A 21,970-nucleotide genomic window follows, 5' to 3' on the forward strand; every position below is an offset into this window, starting at 1 on the left:
GTGACTTCATTTATGTATAACTTTTAATTGCAAAAAGGTAGCTGATTTTTTATAAATTTATGTGAAAACTCACAAAATCACTTCTAATTTGACGTATATAATGTTAACTTTTTGACCATTATTAGGTATTTTATCGAAGTTAAGAGTTCAATTAAACCATTTTCAGGCAATGTGTAATACAACCTACTTATATATCTTAAAGTAAATTTCATTCCATGTCAAACGAAAGTTATTGAGATAAGATGATAATTCATTCTATGAAATCTACCTTCCATTTCGGGTGTGGCAGAATGGCGTCTTTTTTCATTTGTGTATCTTCAATATTTCACTCATAATTATAATTTTTATTTATTATACCATATATGGCACGGCTGTACGGAAAAAAGTGCCATTCGGCAGCCGAAATGGAAGTAGTTTTAAAATCACAACACAAATAATACAAATACTTCAATTACATTGATAGAAGCCCTTTCCCCTAAGTTAAAATGAATGCAATAGTAAAATATCATTAAATATCTACAGATGAATAGGTTATTTTTAGTCTCGGAGATTGAAATGACATGAAAATTAAAGCTCGCTTAAAAGGCTTTAAAATTCAATTCACATAAATTCGATAAGTTATTTCATTAAAAAATTATCCGCGACAGAAACTGCCAAAATATTAATTTTTACGATTTTTGAAAATTTTTGAATAGCTTTTATTTCTAAACTAATTGACCGATTTGGCTCATCTTCGAACTTAACTTCGAGAACCGTCCAAATCATGAGATCCGAATAGGATTGCGAGAGTTAGAGAAGAGACAAAGCTGATTAAATACATATATAAATACATACATATATAAACTTGTGAACCATATGCATTTTCTGAATCCGCTTGACGAACTGTCGAAATATAGCAAAATTTTTCAAAAGTTCCGTTATGAAGACCAACGCAATAGTTAGATTTTTAAAAAATCTACTCATAAGTCTTGAAGAATCGTCATTAAAATCATGAGTAATCTATTAGAGATAAAAAAAAATTAACAAAAATCTTTTTTGTAGAGAATTAAATTTTCTACAAAGAAGGTCTCATATTATTTTTTTGTATTTTCAATATTTTATCCATAATTTTGATTTCAATTATTCATTATGGATCCTGATGTAAATAATATGTTTAAAGTGACTCCACGAAAAAATCATTTGTAAATAATTAAAATAAAAATTGTGAGTAAACTATTAGACATACGATAAAATTGACAAGGACCTTTTTTTGAAGAAAATTTAATTTTCTATAAAATAAGTTCTTTATAAATTTTTTGAATCTCCTATATTTTAGTCAGAATTTGAATTCCAAATTTTTTCTCAATCTTCAACTTTTATTCTTCAAGTTATATTTTCTCGATTCAAATTGTAAATTTCTTGAATTTATACGAGCTAATTATATTGAAACGATATTTTAATTTTCAAGAGAGTATTTACCTTGAATGAAGTAATTTTTCTGTCAGCGTGTTTATTTACTTGAGAAGTATATCATAACTTTTAACTACTTTAGTTTTTAATTCAAATTTAATCAAACTTTGTCTGACTTTTCACTGAACTGAAACCTTCAATCATTTAATTTTCTTTAAAGTATTAACAAAAATGAAAAAAATTTCAATTTTTTCCAGGTGCCGCTTGAAACAATGGCGACGAGACCTTCCACCAACTTCCGTGATTATAACCTTCCACAACGAAGCAAGATCAACATTGCTGCGAACAGTCGTCAGGTAATAAAAAAAAATTTTTTTTAAACATTTTTAAGTAAACAATAATAGAAATTTAATTGAAAGTACATTTACAATAAATAGAGTTGACATAAAAAGATAGGAAATGTCAATACGGAAATAAACCGGTCGGTATTTAACCGCCGGAAATTAATAAAATTTCCAATACCGAACATCTTTTTCCGCTGGCTTTTTTAAAGTTCAAATAAAATATAAAATATATAAGTACAGAGAAACTAAACTGGGAATATAAAAGATAAAAAAGAACTTGTAATAGATACTGATGGAATTTTGTAATCGTAATTCCGCTGGTATCCATTTCGTCGCGCATCGAAGCTACGACGGAGAGAATAGGAGTAATGGCGTAATGGGGGCGAATGAAACCCTTTAAGTCATCTAAATTTTATCTTTTTTCACTTTTTTACTCGTATATCAAAAGTTTTTCTCGTAACCGAGGTATTAATTAAGACATTTTTCACTCTTTAACGTCTCATATTTTTATATTAAGAAAGTTCAGGGGTAAAATGGTGAGCCAGATATTTTTATGTGGTAGTCTTAATTATTTCAATCGTGGTCATCGATCAAGTTAATGATTTTAGTAATTACTTGTTTAACTTGTCGATTTTTCTTCTTTTTTACATTTCTTTCAATTTTTAAATTTATGGCTTAGAAGAAATTAAAAAAAAAATTTTAATTCATCGATTTTCTTTATCGACAAACAAGTTTCAATTGATAATTTGATAAGTAATTTATAAACAAGAAAATTTGAAAATTCTACAATATTAAGATTAAATTAAAGTCATTACTTGAGCTGCAATTGGTGCGAGTAGTCATGGGAGTAGAAGTAACAAGCAGCGCCAAATTCGTCATTATTTACTATAAATTCAGTATTGCACGCCTCATAAGCGAAGCGGATGAGGTACACTGAGAAAAAAAATACTTATATTAAGAAAATTTTCTTGATAAAAGAATTCATGTTCTTGAAAATTTTCAAGAATATATATTTTTAGCTCATGAACTTGTTAAATTGATTGAAATAATTTTTACTTAATTTAAATAAAGCTATTCTCTTGTTTATCTACATGGAAAAAAATAATCGGTAGAGGCTACCGATTGGCGATCGGTAGCAGATACCGATTATTTTCGGTAGAGTCTACTGATTTTTTTGGTGCAGGATACCGATAACCATACGGAGAGAATTTTATGTTAACGGTAACCATCCTTATTTTGTAGCTTCTACTGTGCAGAATGGTTATTAATTTTTGCAAAGTTAAGATGATAAATGCAACTATCCGGCGATTGTAATTAGTACAATCAGTATATATTAATTCCCACACACAGAAAAATAAATTAACTTGATTCAAGAGAAAAATTCTTGAACCAAGAATATAATTTTGAAAAGGGTAAATGTCTTGAATTAAGATGAAAAATTCTTGAATGAAGTAAAATTTACTTAAATCAAGAAAAATTTTCTTGAATCAAAAATTTTTCTACTGAAACCAAGAATATTGAGCTCTTCAAATATATATACTTGTTTCAAGAATTGAAACAAGTTTTAGTGAAATTTAGTGTCATTGCAAAGGTCTTGACTTGAATTTGCGCCTTTTTAAGGTCTCACACAGTAAAAATTTTTCTTCATTGTGTAAAATGTAAAAATTTTTGTGTAGAATATTACACTCTAGTGTAGAATTTTACATTCTCATGTGTTGATTTAACACACTAGAATGTAGAATTAACATTAGTTTGTGTAAAAACAGTCAGTAACACAAAATTTATGTTAAATTTGACGAAAATTTTTTACTGTGCATATCATTCTCATCGATAGTCAATTTATCATGATGTATTTAGGCTGTATTCGAAAATGCTTCATTTCTAGACACATAATTAAGAAATGACCTTTTATCTTGTCAACTATTGACATTTTTAAAGATATAAGCTCACCCCGACATTACACTCATCGAGACTTTTCATTTGAGTACCCACATCAATTTTTCATATATTTTATATATTTATATATATATATATATATATATATATATATATATATATATATATATATATATATATTATATATATGTATATATGAAAAATATATCAAAATGCATGTGGGTACTCAAGTGAAAGCTCTTGGTGAGTGTGACATCAGGATGAGCTTATATATTAAAAAATGTCAATAATTAAGAACTGACATTGCTATCTTGTCTACTATTGACATTTTTAAAGATATAAGCTCACCCCGACATTACACTCATCGAGACCTTTCATTTGAGTACTCACATCAATTTTTCATATATTTCATATATTTATATATATATTATATATGTATATATCAAAAATGCATGTGGGTATTTAAATGAAAGATTTTGGTGAGTGTGACATCAGGATGAGCTTACATCTTAAAAAATATCAATAATTAAGAAATGACCTTGTATCTTGTAAACTATTGACATTTTTAAAGATATAAATTCACCCAGACATTACACTTATCGAGACCTTTCATTTGAGTACCCACATCAACTTTTCATATATTTTTTATATCTATAAATATACATATTCACATACAAAATAATTTAAAAAATAATTTTTTAGGACTTGGATGATATTTCTCGGTTAGTTTCTAAACAGAATCTATACCGATTTTTTCGATAGCGGCTACCAAAAGGTATTTAATTTAATAAAAATTTATAATCAAAAAATACCTAATAAATACTCCTCATTTTTAATATTTTGTATTTAAGTAAGTGTTATTTGTATCTCAAATGAAGTTCCTTTTTTCTATTCATTAAGAAGTGAGAATTTATTTATCTTCTCGTTAAGAAGATAAGAAATTTTCAAAAATTGGTGATCGGTAGCCTGCACCGAAAAAATCGGTATCTGCTACCGATTTTTTTCGGTAGCAGCTACCGATTATTTTTTTCCGTGCATTATCCAAAGATAAATATTGATGCTCTTTTCTTCAAAAATTAATAATCAATAATAATAGAATATTTGATCGTCATCGAATTTCTTGAACCAAGAAATTGTTAATTGAGTAAAAGTATTTTTTTTCTCAGTGTAGTGCTCTACTCTCCCTTTACAAAAATCAAGTGATTTTTTTAACTAAAATTGTCTCTATTTATTTTTTATCGCATTTGTAGAATAATATTTACACATAAATTTCATGGAAAAACACTAATTTCAACACTTAAGTATAACATTTTTAAAAGACATTTTGATTTTTAAATAAATAAAGAAAGTGGTTAAAAAAATTATTCTGTGGACATCCATGTGTCTGATGTATATGTATAAAAACTGGCGTGGTCACCATAACTGCCGAAAAACTTAACTGATCAAGTCTATTTTTTTTTAATACGCTTTATCCAAAACTAAGTCCTTTCGAAGATTATGGTCTAATTCAATATAGTTTAATTATAATTGGTAATAAACTAAAATCCACTTATCGTTTGTATATCTATATCTATCTAAAGAAGGTTCGTTTACAATACATACGCAGTACCTCTCTTTTTTGGGTGGACAATGGCGCGAAAGATTTAAAAGTATTTGTATTCTATTTCAAACAATTTTATTATGGCGAATGAGATTATGAGGCGTGCACTTTTGGATTTTCCAAACTTTTTTTACCTTGAAATCATCTTTTTATTCCTATGGGGCCGTTCATAAATTACGTAAGAGGTTTTGAGGGCTAATTTGACCCTCTCCCCTAATGTAAAGACATCATAAGATTACGACTAGTCCCCCCTACTCCTTGATAAAAATTTTCGTAAGAAAAGGTTATATTGATAAAATATAACCCCATTTATTCTGAAAATAGACTTTATTGCAATCATACTATTATAAATATTATTAACTAATTGTAATAATGTTAATCTTATTAACCTATCACAGTTTTGACCAGAATAAGTTCAAAAAACCTAAGGTGTTGAAAGAAATAGTTAATAAATCAAAACTCTAACTATTATGTACCCACGGGCTAACTAACCAGTCTGATATTGATTTAATTACCGGAATGACTGATTCTTTTTGATCTTCTTGAGAATCTTCCAATTTTTCGATATCAATATCTTCATTGTCGTACCATTCTATATCATGAGTATCATTATTGTATGATGTGAGACACAGGCTCTGTCCAGCTCGTCGACGCAATAATTTAATCGGTTGTACATTCTCAGTTCGAGCACACTGATACTTGTGAGCTGACTGACGATGGATTTTCATATTTTTATTTGATGCGAAGTACAATCCACACGTTGGACATGTACGCGCAATTAATTGCGTTTGAACCGTAGGACAATAAAAGTCATACGGTGTGAAAATAAAATCTGGATGGCTAGAAATCTCAATGTTTAGAGATAATTGCACAAATAAAGGACAAAAATTAGCATTTGTTTGATCTTTTGGAAGTGGAATATTTAAAGTTTGCGCTTGTTGAAGAGGATAAGGTGGAGGAATAAATCCATCTGGTAAAATCATTCGCAAATTACTCCTTAATTTCCCACAGCATCTTAATTCTGTGCATTTGCTAATTTGCAATAAATACTGAGATTCTCTTACATGTCGGTAGTACCAATCGGGAGTCCATTCTGCCAGGCTTACATCACCATTATCACGACCAGGTTCTATATATTCAGCAACAACTGATTTATCATCAATAATTAACTTACTCCATATTTCCGCTAAAATATCACCGGCCATTTTGAAGTTTTTGAGTTCAAGTTCATCATCAACTGTACGTCGCTGATCATCAAGATGATTACCAAAAGAATCATAAGGTAAGACAAGTCCAGATAATTGATGACTCAATGGAGCCATTCTACGCTCTACTCGATTAAAACAACTTCGTCCTGGAGCATTGGTGATGATAAATATAGCATCAAGATCGAATTTACGAAAATGAGAAACGGCACGAGAGATAACTTGAGGAAAACGTGGATTTTCATCGGGTCCTCCGTCAACAGTCATGATTACAACTGGTTTTACACCATTACAGTCCGTTTTAGCCAGGGATTGGAATTCTGTTAGCTCCAGAAGATGCTCTAAATCTATGCTATGAGTGTGCGCAGATGATGATGAATGTTTTCCTGATCTGATTGCAATGTACGTAGGCCCACTGTATGTTACTGCTTCAGGTCTGCCCATTCCATCAGCAGTTATTTCAATACCAGCATATACTGAAGGTATTAATTTGTGTTTTTCTTGCTACAACCCAGTCGTGATCTGGTAGTCGCACTCGATATTCCATATGCATCAAAAAGGTGCTTGTTTTTCTACAGCAGTTTTTACCAATGGGAATGCGTGCTTTGTCATCCTGTGATATGAAGAAAACTTGAGCAGGTCCAAGCATTGAGGCGAGAGACTCGATAGCCCGAATAGATGCAGTACAAAATTTACCATCTGGATGGCTTCTGTGTTCATCATTTGTTGCTCTAGCTAATTTCACCGGGACTGTTACTACGTGTTTTTTTTCCTTCAATTGTATTAGAGCATCTAGGTAAAAAGACGAAGATATGTAGCACGTCGTGATAAATGAAAACCTGACACCTGTAGTTGTTTAACCAAATCATCTAGAGTTCTACAGCTTCTTACCATTTCAGTTCGGCGTCTCTCATCTGCGCCACCTCCAAAGCTTGCAATTTCTGCTAAAACTTTCAAACGATCAGGTTGAGTTTCCTCCAAACGAGGGCGACCAACTGTTTCATGCATATTTAATTGTTGTTTTACAACTGGATTCTTGATAACGTCTTTTATTAATGCCTGTCTTTTTTTTCTGAAATTTTTTTGATATTCAGCGTTGCGTTTTTTGGTTCCAAGTATTTTTTTAGCTCCATCAAGGTCTTTTTGCATTTTAGCGATTTCTTGGCTGATCTTTAGCCCTCCAAGACCCGAATCACGGCGTAAAATACTTGTATTTAATTCACTCTCCATCACTGAAATTTTTTTTTCAATTGCATCTTGTGCTGGAGTTGGATGAGATGTTGATTGTGATTTATCAGGAATCGTCTCTTTTGGAATCAGTGTGTGTGCTTTATCGACTTCTCTAATGCATAATGCCATAGAGGAATCTGTCGAGTTTTTGTTCATCAAAGCAAGGGGTCCACTAGATACATTTTGCTGTAAAAAGTAATTTTGATTATAGTTTATAATAAAAAGCAAAATATCCCTAACTAATAACTTTGCTTGAGTAGATTTTAACAGATAACAATTACTTAAAAATAATATTAAAACATTGATAATATTTTGAAAAAAATATACAGAAATAAGGTGTCAACTAACCTGTTTAAAAAAAAACTGAGCGTGCTAGTTTTTCTTTTTAGCAGCAAGCTGTTTTAAATCATTTATTTTTTGAGATATAAATTTTGTAAAAGCACTTTCATCATTTTTGAAAACTTTTTTGTTGTTTGTCCAGAATAAGTTTGACTCTTGTTGACAAACTTTTGGTGTTTTATCTGGGAAAGCTCCTACCCATGCTTTAAATAATAGTGGATGTAAATATCCAGACATGTTAGATAAAACAATTATTATGTAATTAAATAACTTATATTATGAAGATTTCAAGTAACAGGGAAATCCCCGGTCAACAAGAACAACAATAAAATAATCGAAAGTCTAGAAGTACTGAGAACATATGATTTTTGTAAGATTCAATATCGAGTTAAAGAGATGAAGTACAGATGGTGCTATTCAATAAAGCCATTTTTTAGCGCGAAAGTGGTAGAATTTTCAATTTCAAATACTACGTAATTTTAGATTCTCTGCCCCCCCTACCCATAGTAAGAAGTTATAATATTCAATCAACACCCCCCCTCCCCGAAACGCCTTACATAATTTATGGACGGCCCCTATGCGGTAAATTTGTGAATTAATAAATAAATTAATGAAAAATTCTTGTTACAGTGTATTAAACCGAAGTCCTGAGCACCTAATCAAAGAAATAATCCTCGTAGATGATTTCAGTGACCACCGTAAGTAAAAAAAAAAAACAGTAATTGTTTAGTTTCTTAGTCGTTTTTTTTTGGTAAAAAACTGAAGAATTAACATTTTTTTTGTGTTAATATATTTTACGGTGGATTTACGATAATAATCATGATAATTTGTCAGAATAAATTGTTCAATTAAAAATTTTGCAGAGTGGAAGATTCTTAATTAATTTAATTTCTCCACAGGTAAATTCGCTCCAAAGATTTCATTTATTCAATTGATAAAAAAAAAAATCCTTGATGTAAATTTTAATTTTTTTAATTGAATAAAAATAAAAAAAATAGTTTTTATTAGTTTAAAAATTACAAAATTCGTATTTACAGTTTTCAAAACATGAAATAATCTTTTGTCTTAGTTTGATTTAACAGATAAATTTTAATATTTAAAAAAAATGCATCAATATGTTTTATTAATTTCTAATAGTAGCATTTTTTAACAAAATCTCTCCATAATAATTTATTTGTTAAGAAATCCTAAAAATTGCTATATTCAAGTTAATGTCAATGACGTTAAAGTAATTAATTTTACTAAATTAAACATAGCAAAATTAATAATTAATTCTTCTTTACTTTTTACGTTATGATTTATCAACAAGATTTGAAAAATAAATAAACTTTGTGAAAATTTCGTTCAATGTTCCAAAAAAGTCAAATTTTTAGAAAAATCAAATTAATGTTTATAAATTTAAAATTGAGATAAATTGTTTGAAGTATTTTATAGTAATTTTTGCATTTGAAAATTTTTCCCGTTGATTAAAATTTATTTTAATGTAAAATCTCATTAAGAAAAGTTAACAAAATTTCTCTAAAACGTCAATTATTTTTTTTTTCCCAAAAAAAAAAAAAATTTTATCGAAAAATTGGCAATTAAAATTTTTTTTTATATTTTTTATGAACTTTAAAAAAAAATTCTGAATGCCATTAAAGGCTTAAAGGATTGTAGAACGTAAAACTCATTAATTAAAAAATATTTTATTTCTTCTATCATTTTTTTTTAATTCTTCTATCATTTTTTCTCCTTTAATAAAAATAAAATAACTTAAATTAATAATAAAATAATTTATTGTCTTTTAAAATTGAATAGCGGAAGACGGCGAAGAACTATCGAAGATCCATAAAGTGAGAGTTATTCGAAATGAGAAACGTGAAGGTTTGATGAGATCGCGAGTACGTGGCGCTGACGCTGCGACGGCAAGTGTTCTGACGTTCCTGGACTCTCATTGCGAGTGTAACGCCGATTGGTTGGAACCTTTGCTTGAAAGAGTCGCTGAAGATCCTTCTCGTGTAGTCTGTCCGGTAATCGACGTTATCAGTATGGATACGTTTCAATACATAGGTATGAAAAGACAATTTGTATTGGAAAAATTTATATGTGATTTGTATTTTAATTATTCTATTTATTTTATTTGGCACCAGGTGCATCGGCTGATTTGAGGGGTGGATTCGATTGGAGCCTGGTATTTAAATGGGAATATTTGAGTCAAGCTGAAAGGCAGTCGAGGCAAAAAGATCCTACTCAGGCTATCAGGACTCCAATGATCGCAGGGGGCTTGTTCGTTATCGATAAAGCTTACTTCGAGCAGCTGGGAAAATATGACACGCAAATGGACGTTTGGGGTGGCGAAAATTTAGGTAATTTCATTGAAATAGTGACGAAATAATAATTAATTACACCGACCCACAAAAAAAAAGTGCTCTGTACTTTTGACCGGACCTACCTATCTTTACGTATTTCGACGCGCTGAATCCGAATCTGAAGTCAGTTTTGCCCATACACCCTCAAAATTTTGAGTAAAATGCAAAAAACCCAAAAAAAAGGCAAAAAATTGCGAAAAACTGCAGTCACAGCAATGAAAAAATTTTTTTGGACCTAGATCACGTATGAATTTTACACGGAAAAAAATAAATAGTAAATGCAACATGATGTAATCTTGGTAAATAAAAATGATGAAATCATATTGCATCCACATGATTTGTCATGTTTCGGCTACATGACAATCATGTTGCGGTAACATGACAATCATGTGGCAGCAACATGATTTTCATGTAGTCTTAATAGCATAAAATTAAGCTACAAAAACTAAATATTTATGCTTTAAAAACATTATTTATTATAAAGTTACTAGGTTTTTTAAGATTTATATTATTGCAAACGAAAATAAGAGTAAATTATTGAATTATACAATTTGTGAACGATATCTTTGTTTATTCAAATTATATACAATTCTTATCGCCAATAGCTTTGGTTTGTGATCAAAGTCATTAAATTATTATTAACTGTTATTATTTTTGTATATCAAATGCAGTTTGATTTCGCGAAGTTACAGTAGATCGCTATCTTATTGTGCATCCGCAGTTGAAATGCTGAGTGATTGGTTCACATTTATATAAATTTTCTCGTGGAGCTTTTTTTGAAAAAATTTTATTCTTTTCTATTAAAAAAAGTTTTTACTACGTACTAATGTTTTTGACTAAAAAAAAATCGTCAAAAAAATAACATAATTTATTTAAGGGGTTAAGGGTAGTCAGACATGAAAAAATGAGAATTTTTAATCATTTTTTTTGCTAGCAAATCATTTTATTTTTTCAAAAAGTAATAGTTTGGCATCATTACTCAATGTTTTGACTTGACTTCACGAAAATTTGAAAAAAAAATTAATTATTTCAAAAGTTATGACTGTTTATGTTGACCCAATTAAAAAAAAAGTCCTTGCGGTGACCATCATAAATCCTTGAAGATACATATAAAATCAATCGGACAAGAAAAAATAGTTTCATTAATAGATAATCTAGTGCCTGATCGATGCTTTTTCGTTTAACATTAACAAAATGGCGGCCTCAAGAAATTTTTCTCTAGATTTTAGGGAAAAAACCAACAGTTAATTGTTTATAAAAAATCAAAATTTTTGAAAACAAAAAATCCTTTGATCAGTGATGAGATTTTTATATTTTCCAAAAACTGTATGAGTTTCATTGAAATCTACTGAGTAGACTTGTAACACAGCCCCCCTAACCCCTTAAGCAAAAATATCATTACAAATGATTTAATTTGATAATTTACTCTGATTTTCATCTATAATATTATAAATCCGAAAAAATCTATTTGCTTGATAATAAATAATTTTTCTGAAGCCTAAATATTTAGTCTTTGCAGTTTAATTTCATGCTATTAAGGCTACATGAAAATCATGTTGCTGCCACATGATTTTTCTCATGCTACCACAACATGATTTTCTCATGTTACCGCAACATGATTGTCATGTAGCCGGAACATGACAAATCATGTGGATGTAACATGATTTTCTCATGTTACCGCAACATGATTATCATGTAGCCGAAACATGATTTCATCATGTTTATTTACCAAGACTGCATCATGTTGCATTTACTATTTATTTTTTTCCGTTTATGTATTTCAATTCACAGAATCTGAATCTAAACGTTTAGTAGCTTTTTGAGCCATTAAAATTTTAAAAAATTGCAAAAATTCAAAATAAATTACAAGAAATCATGAAAAATCGAAATTATCGAGATTAAAAAAATTTTTAGGATTCAGATTGAGTATGATTTTTATGTACTTTGTTCCACTGAATTTGAATCTGAAGTTTTTTTGTCCCATTGACGTTTTAAAATATAAAAAAATCTCAAAAAATCAAAAAAATCGAGAAAATTGCAGTTATAAATATGAGAAAAAATCTATTAAATACGATTGTTAATGACTTAGGTGTATTTTCATGGATGGAATACGATCTTAGAATTGAAAAACTGAAAAAATTTTTAAATCTGTAAAAAATAGCATGTAAGGAGAAAGTACAAAACCATGTTTTCGAATTTCGGACTGTCCTTCGTTTGTATCGAACTTTTTTAGCTTAAAATGAGCTTCTGGTATTTCTTTTTTTAGCATCTAGCAAAATATTGATTGAACTTGATTAGATTTATTTCTATCAAAACATCTTTTTATTAACCATGCAAAGATAAGGAACGATCTTTCTGATTTTAAGCTGTTCTTCGCTTGTGTTGAACCTCAAGAAACTGCTACTCTTGAGCCGATGGATGAAAGCGAAGAAGGAATGCAAGTTGACGACTTCTATGAAGAAAACAGTTCTGAGGACGAAGAATACTTGCCCGATTGAGGTCAAAATAAAGACCCTGAAACCTTCGACCAACTAGAATTAAATAAACTTTTGCGAGATATAAGGCTATCCAAAGAGGGATCTAAACATTTAGCGGCTGTATTGAAGAAGAAAAATTTATTAACTAAAGGAACATCAGCTTATTTTTATCGCAATAGGGAGAAAGAGTTCCGAAAATTTTTCAATAACGATAACAAAAATTCATTGGTTTACTGTTCACATGGAAAAGGTTTGGTTGATGAATTAAAACCGAACACATACAAAGACGATGAATGGAGGCTTTTTATTGATTCGTCAAAGAGAAGTCTAAAAGCTGTTCTTCTTCATAACGGAAACACATATGCACCAATTCCAATAGCCTACTCGACCAAACTTAAAGAAACTTATGAAAATTTACAGATTTTATTAAATAAAATAAAGTATTCGGAGCATCAATGGAAAATTCGTCGTGATTTGAAAATTGCAACACTTCTGTTAGGTCAGCAATCAGGGTTTACAAAATATCACTGCTTTTTATGTTTATGGGATAGTCGAGATCGGGAAAATTACTCTGTGAAGAAAAAATGGCCATCGAGAGTAAACTTGGATCCTGGTTCTCAAAATGTGATACGAACACCGTTAATTGATCCTTCTAAATACCTACTACCACCACTTCATATTAAGCTTGGTCTTATGAAGCAGTTCGTTAAAACTCTGGAAAAAAATAGCAATTGTTTTACATATTTGGGAGAAAAGTTCCCAGCGATAAGTGATGCCAAATTAAAAGAAGGAATTTTCGATGGGCCTCAAATTCGGACTTTGTTTCTAGACGATAACTTCGTTTATGAAATGAACGACATTGAAAGAGCAGCATGGTCGAGTTTTAAAGATGTGTCACAAAATTTTTTGGGAAATAATAAGAGTGAAAATTACGAAAATTTAGTTGAAGAGTTGTTGGAGAATTACACTGATAGAAGGATTTATTTATAGTTAAAAATATTTGTTAATATTTAACAAATCATTTATTAAAGACCACTTTTAGTCTTTAATAAATATTTCTTAGTATTTAAAAGATTTATTAATATTTAATAAATGAATATCAGATTTATTAAATACAAACAAATTATTTTAAATACTAACAAATATTTTTTTAATACTAAAAAGTGGTCTCTAATAAATTATTTGTTAACTATTAACAAATATTTTTGATACAAATAAATCCTTCTATCAGTGTACGATACTCTGAGTTGCTTAATGAATCTTAAAATGCATTTCTTACATTCTCACCTTCAATACTTTCCTGAAAATCTTGGTGATTACAGTGAAGAGCGAGGCGAAAATTCCAACAAGACATAAGTGAAATGGAGAGTCGATATCAAGGAAAGTGGAATGTCAATATGATGGCAGATCATTGCTGGACACTGAAGAGAGATATACCCGATAAAAACAGAAAGAAAAAAAGAAACCTTTTGCGTAGGTCATTCGAAGACAAAAAGATTCGACACAAGCGAAAAACAGCTTAAAATCAGAAAGATCGTTCCTTATCTTCGCATGGTTTTTAAAAGATTTTCCGATAGAAATAAATTTAATCAAGTTCAATCAATATTTTGCTGGATGCTAAAAAAAGAAATACCAGAAGAAAACAGAAAAGGTAAGAGGGGAACCCTCTGCGGAGCTCATTTTAAGCTAAAAAAGTTCGATACAAACGAAGGACAGTCCGAAATTCGAAAACATGGTTTTGTACTTTCTCCTTACATGCTATTTTTTACAGATTTAAAAATTTTTCAGTTTTTCAATTCTAAGATCATATTCCATCCATGAAAATACACCTAAGTCATTAAAGATCGTATTTAATAGATTTTTTCTCATATTTATAACTGCAATTTTCTCGATTTTTTTTATTTTTTGAGATTTTTTTATATTTTAAAACGTCAATGGGACAAAAAAGCTTCAGATTCAAATTCAGTGGAACAAATTACATAAAAATCATACTCAATCTGAATCCTAAAAATTTTTTTAATCTCGATAATTTCGATTTTCTTAGTATTTAAAAAGATTTATTAATATTTAATAAATGAATATCAGATTTATTAATTTAATTAAATACAAATAAATAATTTTAAATAATAAGAAATATTTGTTTAATACTAAAAAGTAGTCTCTAATAAATGATTTGTTAACTATTAACAAATATTTTTTAATACAAATGAATCCTTTTATCAGTGTAATGTAAGGTCTTGCGCTAAAAAAAAAAAAAAAAACTACTCGATTCACGAAAAATATTTTATTTTAAATTTCACTCTTTACAGTAAAAAATTTTGTGTTAAATATTGTGTTTAAATATGTGTAACACTTTTATGTATCAATTTAACACAAATTTTTTGACGTAATAACACAACTTTTTTACTGTATTATTTCGAAACATTCAGTTCGAATCAATCCAAGAAATTCGTTCGTGAATTATAAAAATAAAACTCGAAGATAAAGAGAAAAAGTTCCCGATTTCAGAATTTTATTAATTTAATTAAGCACTTTACTTACTGTTTTTAATTTAAAATAATAAACCTGTATTTTACCCAACAATTTTGAGAGAAAAAATTATAAAAAGTTTGAATTTACATTCTGATTAAAATATTGGAGGTACAGAAAATTTATAAGAGACTTTTTTCGTAGGAAATTCAATTCTTTACAAAAAAAAATTCCTCATCAATTTTATCGTATGTAGCTGTTTTTTTTACATCAACAAAAATTTACCTTAGAGGTAAAAATACATTGAAAAAAAAAAAAAAAAATTGCTAACAAATCTGCTAAAAATTCGAATGTTTAAAAAAACTTTTTTGAATGATTTGAAATATAAATTATGAAAAATTATTAACTAACAGTTAATAATTATTTTATGAACCCCAAAAAACTTGAAAAAAGTTTTAATACTTATCACGAGAACATAAAAAACTAATAAACAAGTTTCGCAAGTAATCAAAAGAGATATTAAATGACAAAAACAAATAATCTTTCAGCAAAGTAAAGTAAAAGACTTAACAGTTAGTTTTTTATTTCCTAAATTTTAGGAAAGATAAATAACTCAAAAAACTAATTATTTCAGAAATATCCTTCCGCGTATGGCAGTGCGGTGGAAGTTTGGAGATAATACCTTGCTCGCGAGTTGGCCACGTATTTCGCAAACGTCACCCGTACTCGTTTCCCGGCGGAAGTGGAAACGTGTTTGCCAGAAATACCCGACGTGCCGCTGAAGTCTGGATGGATGACTATAAGCACTTCTATTACAACGCGGTCCCACTTGCACGGAACATACCCTACGGAAAGTAAGTTTTCATACCCGTACCTTTCTCCTCTTCTTCCTTCATCCTCTTCCGTTTTCTTTTTTTTTCAACCCCGAGTCCCCAAACAATACAAACTTTCGCTTAAACTTGTCTCAACCCGCCTTAGACTTAAGCTCCACGGAATTTTGATTTTACTAATAATAATAATAATATAATATCTATATCGTAATCAAATAACTAATGTTCATGTTATGATATGGAAAAAATTCATGTTTATTACTAGATTTAAAAAAAATATCCATCATAATTAAAGATTTGCATTTACTTATTTCTATTTTAGCTGAGAGAAAAAATTTCTTTTGACAAGAAATTAATTTTTTGAAAATTTTAAACAATTTTATTTCATAGCTGAAGAAATAAAAATTTTTCTTACAGTAATTTTCTTGTTGGAAAAAAACTTTTTTAATTAACATTTTTTGATATTTTTAACATGTATCATAATTTTTTACTTAAAAAATAATAAAAATTAAAGTTAGACTTTTAATTATTATGCTTTAATTTTTTGGACACGTAAGTATACACGGAAAGATTAGAACCCGACTGGTTCGTGTTCTACACCAGACTCAGTCGTGTGCAAGAAAAAATGGAAGAAAAATTATTTTACACCAGACTGAGTCGTGTGCGCACACGACTCACTCGTGTTCTGCACCAGACTCAGTCGGGTGCTGCACCAGAATCCGTGCATAATAACCAGTCTGGCACCGCACACGACTGAGTCTGGTGCAAAACACAAACCAATCGAGTTCTAATCTTTCCGTGTAGTTTTTATTGCTGTTTAAAATGGTATTTCTCCTACATAATTATTGAATTATAATATTCAAATAAATCGCGTTAATATTAATGTCAAAAGGGTGTATTATATAGTATATGCTCTTTTGGTTCTGCAGAGTCAAAAAGATTAAAAAAAAATTTTTTTTGACATTCACCCTTTTGGTTTAAAAAAAAAAAATGTTTTTAAGCCAAAAAGGTGTATATGGCAAAATTGATTTTTGGAAATTGAACTGAAATCACTATCACATCCTAATTTTTTTAAGCTTTTAAATTTTTGTATTTTATGAAAATTCAGTGAAAAAAAATAAAGTTAAATTTTAATAATATAATAATTCATATTTTGCGATCAGTATTGCAGATAGGCTTGATTTGAAAAGAAGATTGCACTGCAAGCCCTTCAGCTGGTACCTGAAGAACGTCTATCCGGAATTAGTGATTCCGACAAGTGAAGGCGGACCCGGCGGGTCCTTGAAACAAGGACACTCTTGTCTTGACAGCATGGGACATTTATTAGATGGTAACGTTGGTCTCTATCCCTGCCATGATACTGGTGGCAATCAGGTAATTTTTTTTATTTCTATTCAATTTTTTTTAACTGTTTAGTTTTAAGGTCTCTTTATTTTTTGGCATAAAAAATTGACATTTCTAAATTATTTAATAATAAGGTAAAAGCCCCTATTATTGACGCTATAAGAGTGATCATGAATATTTGAATTTTTTTATCGTGTTTCAAAACAATATTGTTAACTTTTTTTTTAAAGGGCACCTTAATCATTGTCTTTACTTATATAATTAAATTAATTAACTTTAATAGCAATAAATTTAATAATTATTACATCAACTCAAATCCAACAGGTCGAATGTATGTATTATTGACAGCGCAAAAAATTTAAAGAGCCGATTATTGACATACCATTGACCCTATTATTGATAGTTCGTTTATTACAGTCAAATTTATATGAACAATAATCATTTTTACTAACTAATTCAAAACTGTTAATAATTTTTATTATTTTAAAATTCGTTCAAAACCGAGCTTTTCTATATTTTTTATCAGGTTTTTTTTTAGCAATTTTTTCTAGTCTTAAATACTATGATTCTTATAAAATCACATGACAGTATGTAAACATTAATACGTTGATATGTACATTGAGAGGGTTCGGTTACCTTACATTATGGCCTATGTCGTAAGTTGACACAAGCTAATTTTTGTGTCTCCATCATTGACATCCGCTATTTTTAAATTAATTTTAACTTGATAAAGTATAAATAAATTACTATAGGGTTATTTAGAGTATAAATAATCTAAAATAATTTTAAACAATGCAATCACATAAAAAAAACATTGAGAAATCTGGATTTGAAAATAAGGTCTTTCTCAATAATATTATTAAGAAATTACATACGTATAAGCAGTTTTGGCCTACTTGAAAAAATGAAATTTTTTTACGATAAATAATTTATACCTTGGAATTAATTTTTACTATTTTTTAATTTTAAAAATCTGAAAAATTGTCATGAAATATCAACAATTGTGATTATTAACAGATTTTAATAATGAAATAATAAAATTAAATAGGTTGTCAATAATGGGGGTCCTGTCAATAATAGGGGCATTTATCTTAAACGAAAATTTGAAAAAATAAATTTTTCAATTAATTAATTCTAACAAATTTTACACTGAAAAAATTTTATATGTTATTATTATTAATTGAAATATTGTAAGCTTTGGAATTAAAAAATTATTCATTTTATTTGAGACTTGTCTTCACTATTAATTAAAAATACATTTACTATTTCAGGAATGGAGCTTAACAAAAGATGGTTTAATAAAACACCACGAACTGTGTCTGACTCTTCCAATGTACGCAAAAGGCACGACCCTGTTGATGCAGGTGTGCGACGGAAGCGAAAACCAGAAATGGAGGTACCTCGAGGGCGGGCTGATAAGACACTCGAGGATCCCCGTCTGCATGGACTCTAAGTTCCACGCACAACGCGGTATCACTGCCGAAAAGTGCGACTCCAGTGTCGAGTCCCAGCGGTGGCATCTTTACAACCACGGTCATTAGTTTTTTATTTTTTTACTCGATAATTATAAGTACCACTAACTTATTCAAACATTCAATGATTGATATTTATAAGATAAGATATATTATGGTAATATTATTTGTTATTTATAATTTAAATTCGTGTAAATTTATTTATAAAATACGTAATTTTTACAATGAGAGAAAAAATTTATTTTTGATAAAATAAGCGATGCTGATATAAGAAATTAATTTGTTAAAAATTTAGTAATTTTATTTCTTAGCTGAAGAAATTAAAATTTTTTTGTTGAAAAAAGTTTTCTAGATGTAGAAAAAAAATTTTGGATGATAATTCGCAAATTGTCTAGATAAAATTATTTTCCAAATCAAAAAAAAATTTTTTCAACAAGAAAATTAATGTAAGAAAAATTTTTATTTTTTCAGCTAAAAATTAAAATTGTTTGAAATTTTTAACAAATTAATTTCTTATCACAACAATGCCCATTTTTTTAGAAATAAATTTTTTCTTACAATGTAATTTATAAAAAGGGTCTGTATATGCGCTTAATTGATTAAGATGTTAATTAGCTTATCAGCTAAAATTTTTTATTTAAGGGTTGCCGAAAAAATAAACTTCTTTTTTTCCTCAAATTTCTTGTGAAAATATTTTAATTTTTCATGTATGCTATAAAAGCTCATTTTAAAAATTTAATCACTAAGAAATTTTTAAGGGTTGTTAAAAATTAATTTTTCAGTTATTTTATTATTTTTTTTTTTTTTCAAGATTAAAATTTTTTATCAAAAATGAAAAATTTTTTTGAAGAGGGCTTTTAAAAATGACAAAAATTAATATATTTTCATACGAGATAAAAAGAAAGATCAGTTTTTTTGTGCCGCCCTAAAACAAAAAAAGAAAAAATGAGGTACTGTTTTTTTTTTTTTTTAATTTAAAATATTATTTTAATTTTTCAGTAATAAAAATTTTCAGTACCTCATTTTTTCAAATTTCCTGTAAATTTTTTCTATAAATTGACTCGCTCCGTAAATAATAAGATTACGTATATAAAGATAAATAAAATTATAAAAAATGGATAATAATTTCAATTAAAATTTAATGACAATATTTTATTAGCGTTAATATTTTTGATGTTTTATATGAAAATATTAAATAAGTTTATAATCCGATTTAGTGTTCCATTTAAATCATCCCGTGATTTATATTTATACATAAAGTAATCGAATAAATAAACCATTGAAATTTAAATTTATATTCAAATTTAAATATTGTATATCACAATGCGATTTTAAGTCGTTTCATTTTGAATTATTTTAGTAATTGCTTTGAAGAATTAACCGACAATGATTTATTATTCGTATACTCTTCCAACATTATAAATTTATTTAAAAAAAAAATAAATTTATTACTTAGGCTTAATTATTAAATTTGTTTATAATTAATATCTAGTCTTCTATATAAAATATGTAAATATAAAATCTTCCATTTATAAATTTTATAATTGAAAAAAATTTTTTTTTACTTGAAAAATATTCAATTAATTATTATAAAAAAAAATACGTGAAGAAATTAAGTAAGGTTTTTTTTAATTAAATTAAATTTTGTGTTCATTTTTATTAAAAAAAAATTAATTATAGATTATAAAATAAAAATTAATGCATAATTAATAATTACACATAAATAAACATCAAGAGATTTATTTTTGTAATTATAATAAATTTATTAAGTACTTAAACTTGGTTGTGCAAAAATGAAATCCAACGAAATAAATTCTTTTTGATAAATTTTAATTAACAATTAACTAAATTAATTAAAACTATCACTAAAAAAAAAAAAAAAAAAAAAAAAAATGTAATTAAAACTTAAAACACGAAATTTTATATTTTCTTGAACTGCGATCAATTTTGTTCATGGTTCAAAATTTAAAAAATGTAATGGCTTTTAAAATAAAAAAATATCGTGTGTAAATAAAGCTATTGTTATTTATTATTAATTATTGGATTTTATTATTAATTCACGTCTAAGTTATACTAAAATAAGATGTAAAATAGAACTTAGTTATAACTTAATTGAATTTTTTAAATAATTTTTTCTTTACAATAAAAATAAAAAATAAATGATAATTGTAAAAATGCGTTACATAAAATGTTAATTATTTACAAGTGGGGTCAACCCATGCTGGGCAATGTTAAATATTTTTTTTTTAATTGTTCGTTTTTTTATGTACAATACTGACGGAAAATTTCCGGACAATCTTCTTGTTTATTTTTTAATTTAAATATGATACATAAATTAACTTGATCTATAAAGAAAATGCTATTTTATTTTACAGTGTGTACGATCGTGTCATTGATTTTCTTCTTGATTTATTTTACTTTTAATAATCGTTTTAATAAATTTCCATCTTGTCCGGAAACTTTCTGTCGGTAATGTACTTTTCAAAAAAAAAAAAAAAATATATCAAAAAAAGATAAAATAGAAATTTTATCCAAAACCATGAAAGCCAATTTATTTTCCAACTTTTAAGGAGAAACACCTCTGTGACGATCGAAAAAAAAGGTGATTTTCGGAAATTTTTTTGACAGGGAAAATAAAGAAATTTGGGGATCGGATTTTTTTTATTTTATCAAGGGTACATTAAAAATTATTACCCTAAATTTTTATTAAAAAATATTTAATTATTACAAAGTTATTAACAATCTCGTAGAGCACTAGAAAAAAGTTCCCCCTCCATGGTCGGTTCGATAACTCAAAAACGGATCATTTGAAAATAAAAGCCCAAATTGCTTTTTAATCAGTTAGGATGCAGTTATCGTCGCACGGAATTAAAAAAATTTTTATTTTAAAGATTTTTTTAGCCAGGTTAAAACAAAAAAAAAAAAAAGCAGTAAGAATAGTAAGAAAATTTTCAATCAGTCGCCATTTTTTAAAAAATTAAAATTTTTAAAATTCCGTACGTGCGACGATAATTACATCCTTACTGA

General features: G+C 27.9%; 1 protein-coding gene across 1 annotated transcript in view; it reads left to right on the forward strand.

Moving 5' to 3' along the window:
* Window positions 1-19,115, forward strand: part of LOC123271032 (polypeptide N-acetylgalactosaminyltransferase 2) — a 235,284-nt gene extending 216,169 nt beyond the window's left edge. The window contains exons 4-10 of the mRNA XM_044737266.1: window positions 1,647-1,745; window positions 8,634-8,701; window positions 9,801-10,052; window positions 10,133-10,348; window positions 15,932-16,151; window positions 17,291-17,501; window positions 18,743-19,115. Of these exons, the coding sequence (XP_044593201.1) occupies window positions 1,647-1,745; window positions 8,634-8,701; window positions 9,801-10,052; window positions 10,133-10,348; window positions 15,932-16,151; window positions 17,291-17,501; window positions 18,743-19,012 (1,336 nt within the window). The 3' untranslated portion in view covers window positions 19,013-19,115. The remainder of the gene's footprint in view (window positions 1-1,646; window positions 1,746-8,633; window positions 8,702-9,800; window positions 10,053-10,132; window positions 10,349-15,931; window positions 16,152-17,290; window positions 17,502-18,742) is intronic.
* The last annotated feature ends 2,855 nt before the right edge of the window (window positions 19,116-21,970 follow it).

The sequence above is a fragment of the Cotesia glomerata genome, linkage group LG8 (genome assembly GCF_020080835.1).
Source record: "Cotesia glomerata isolate CgM1 linkage group LG8, MPM_Cglom_v2.3, whole genome shotgun sequence".
NCBI lineage: Eukaryota > Metazoa > Arthropoda > Insecta > Hymenoptera > Braconidae > Cotesia > Cotesia glomerata.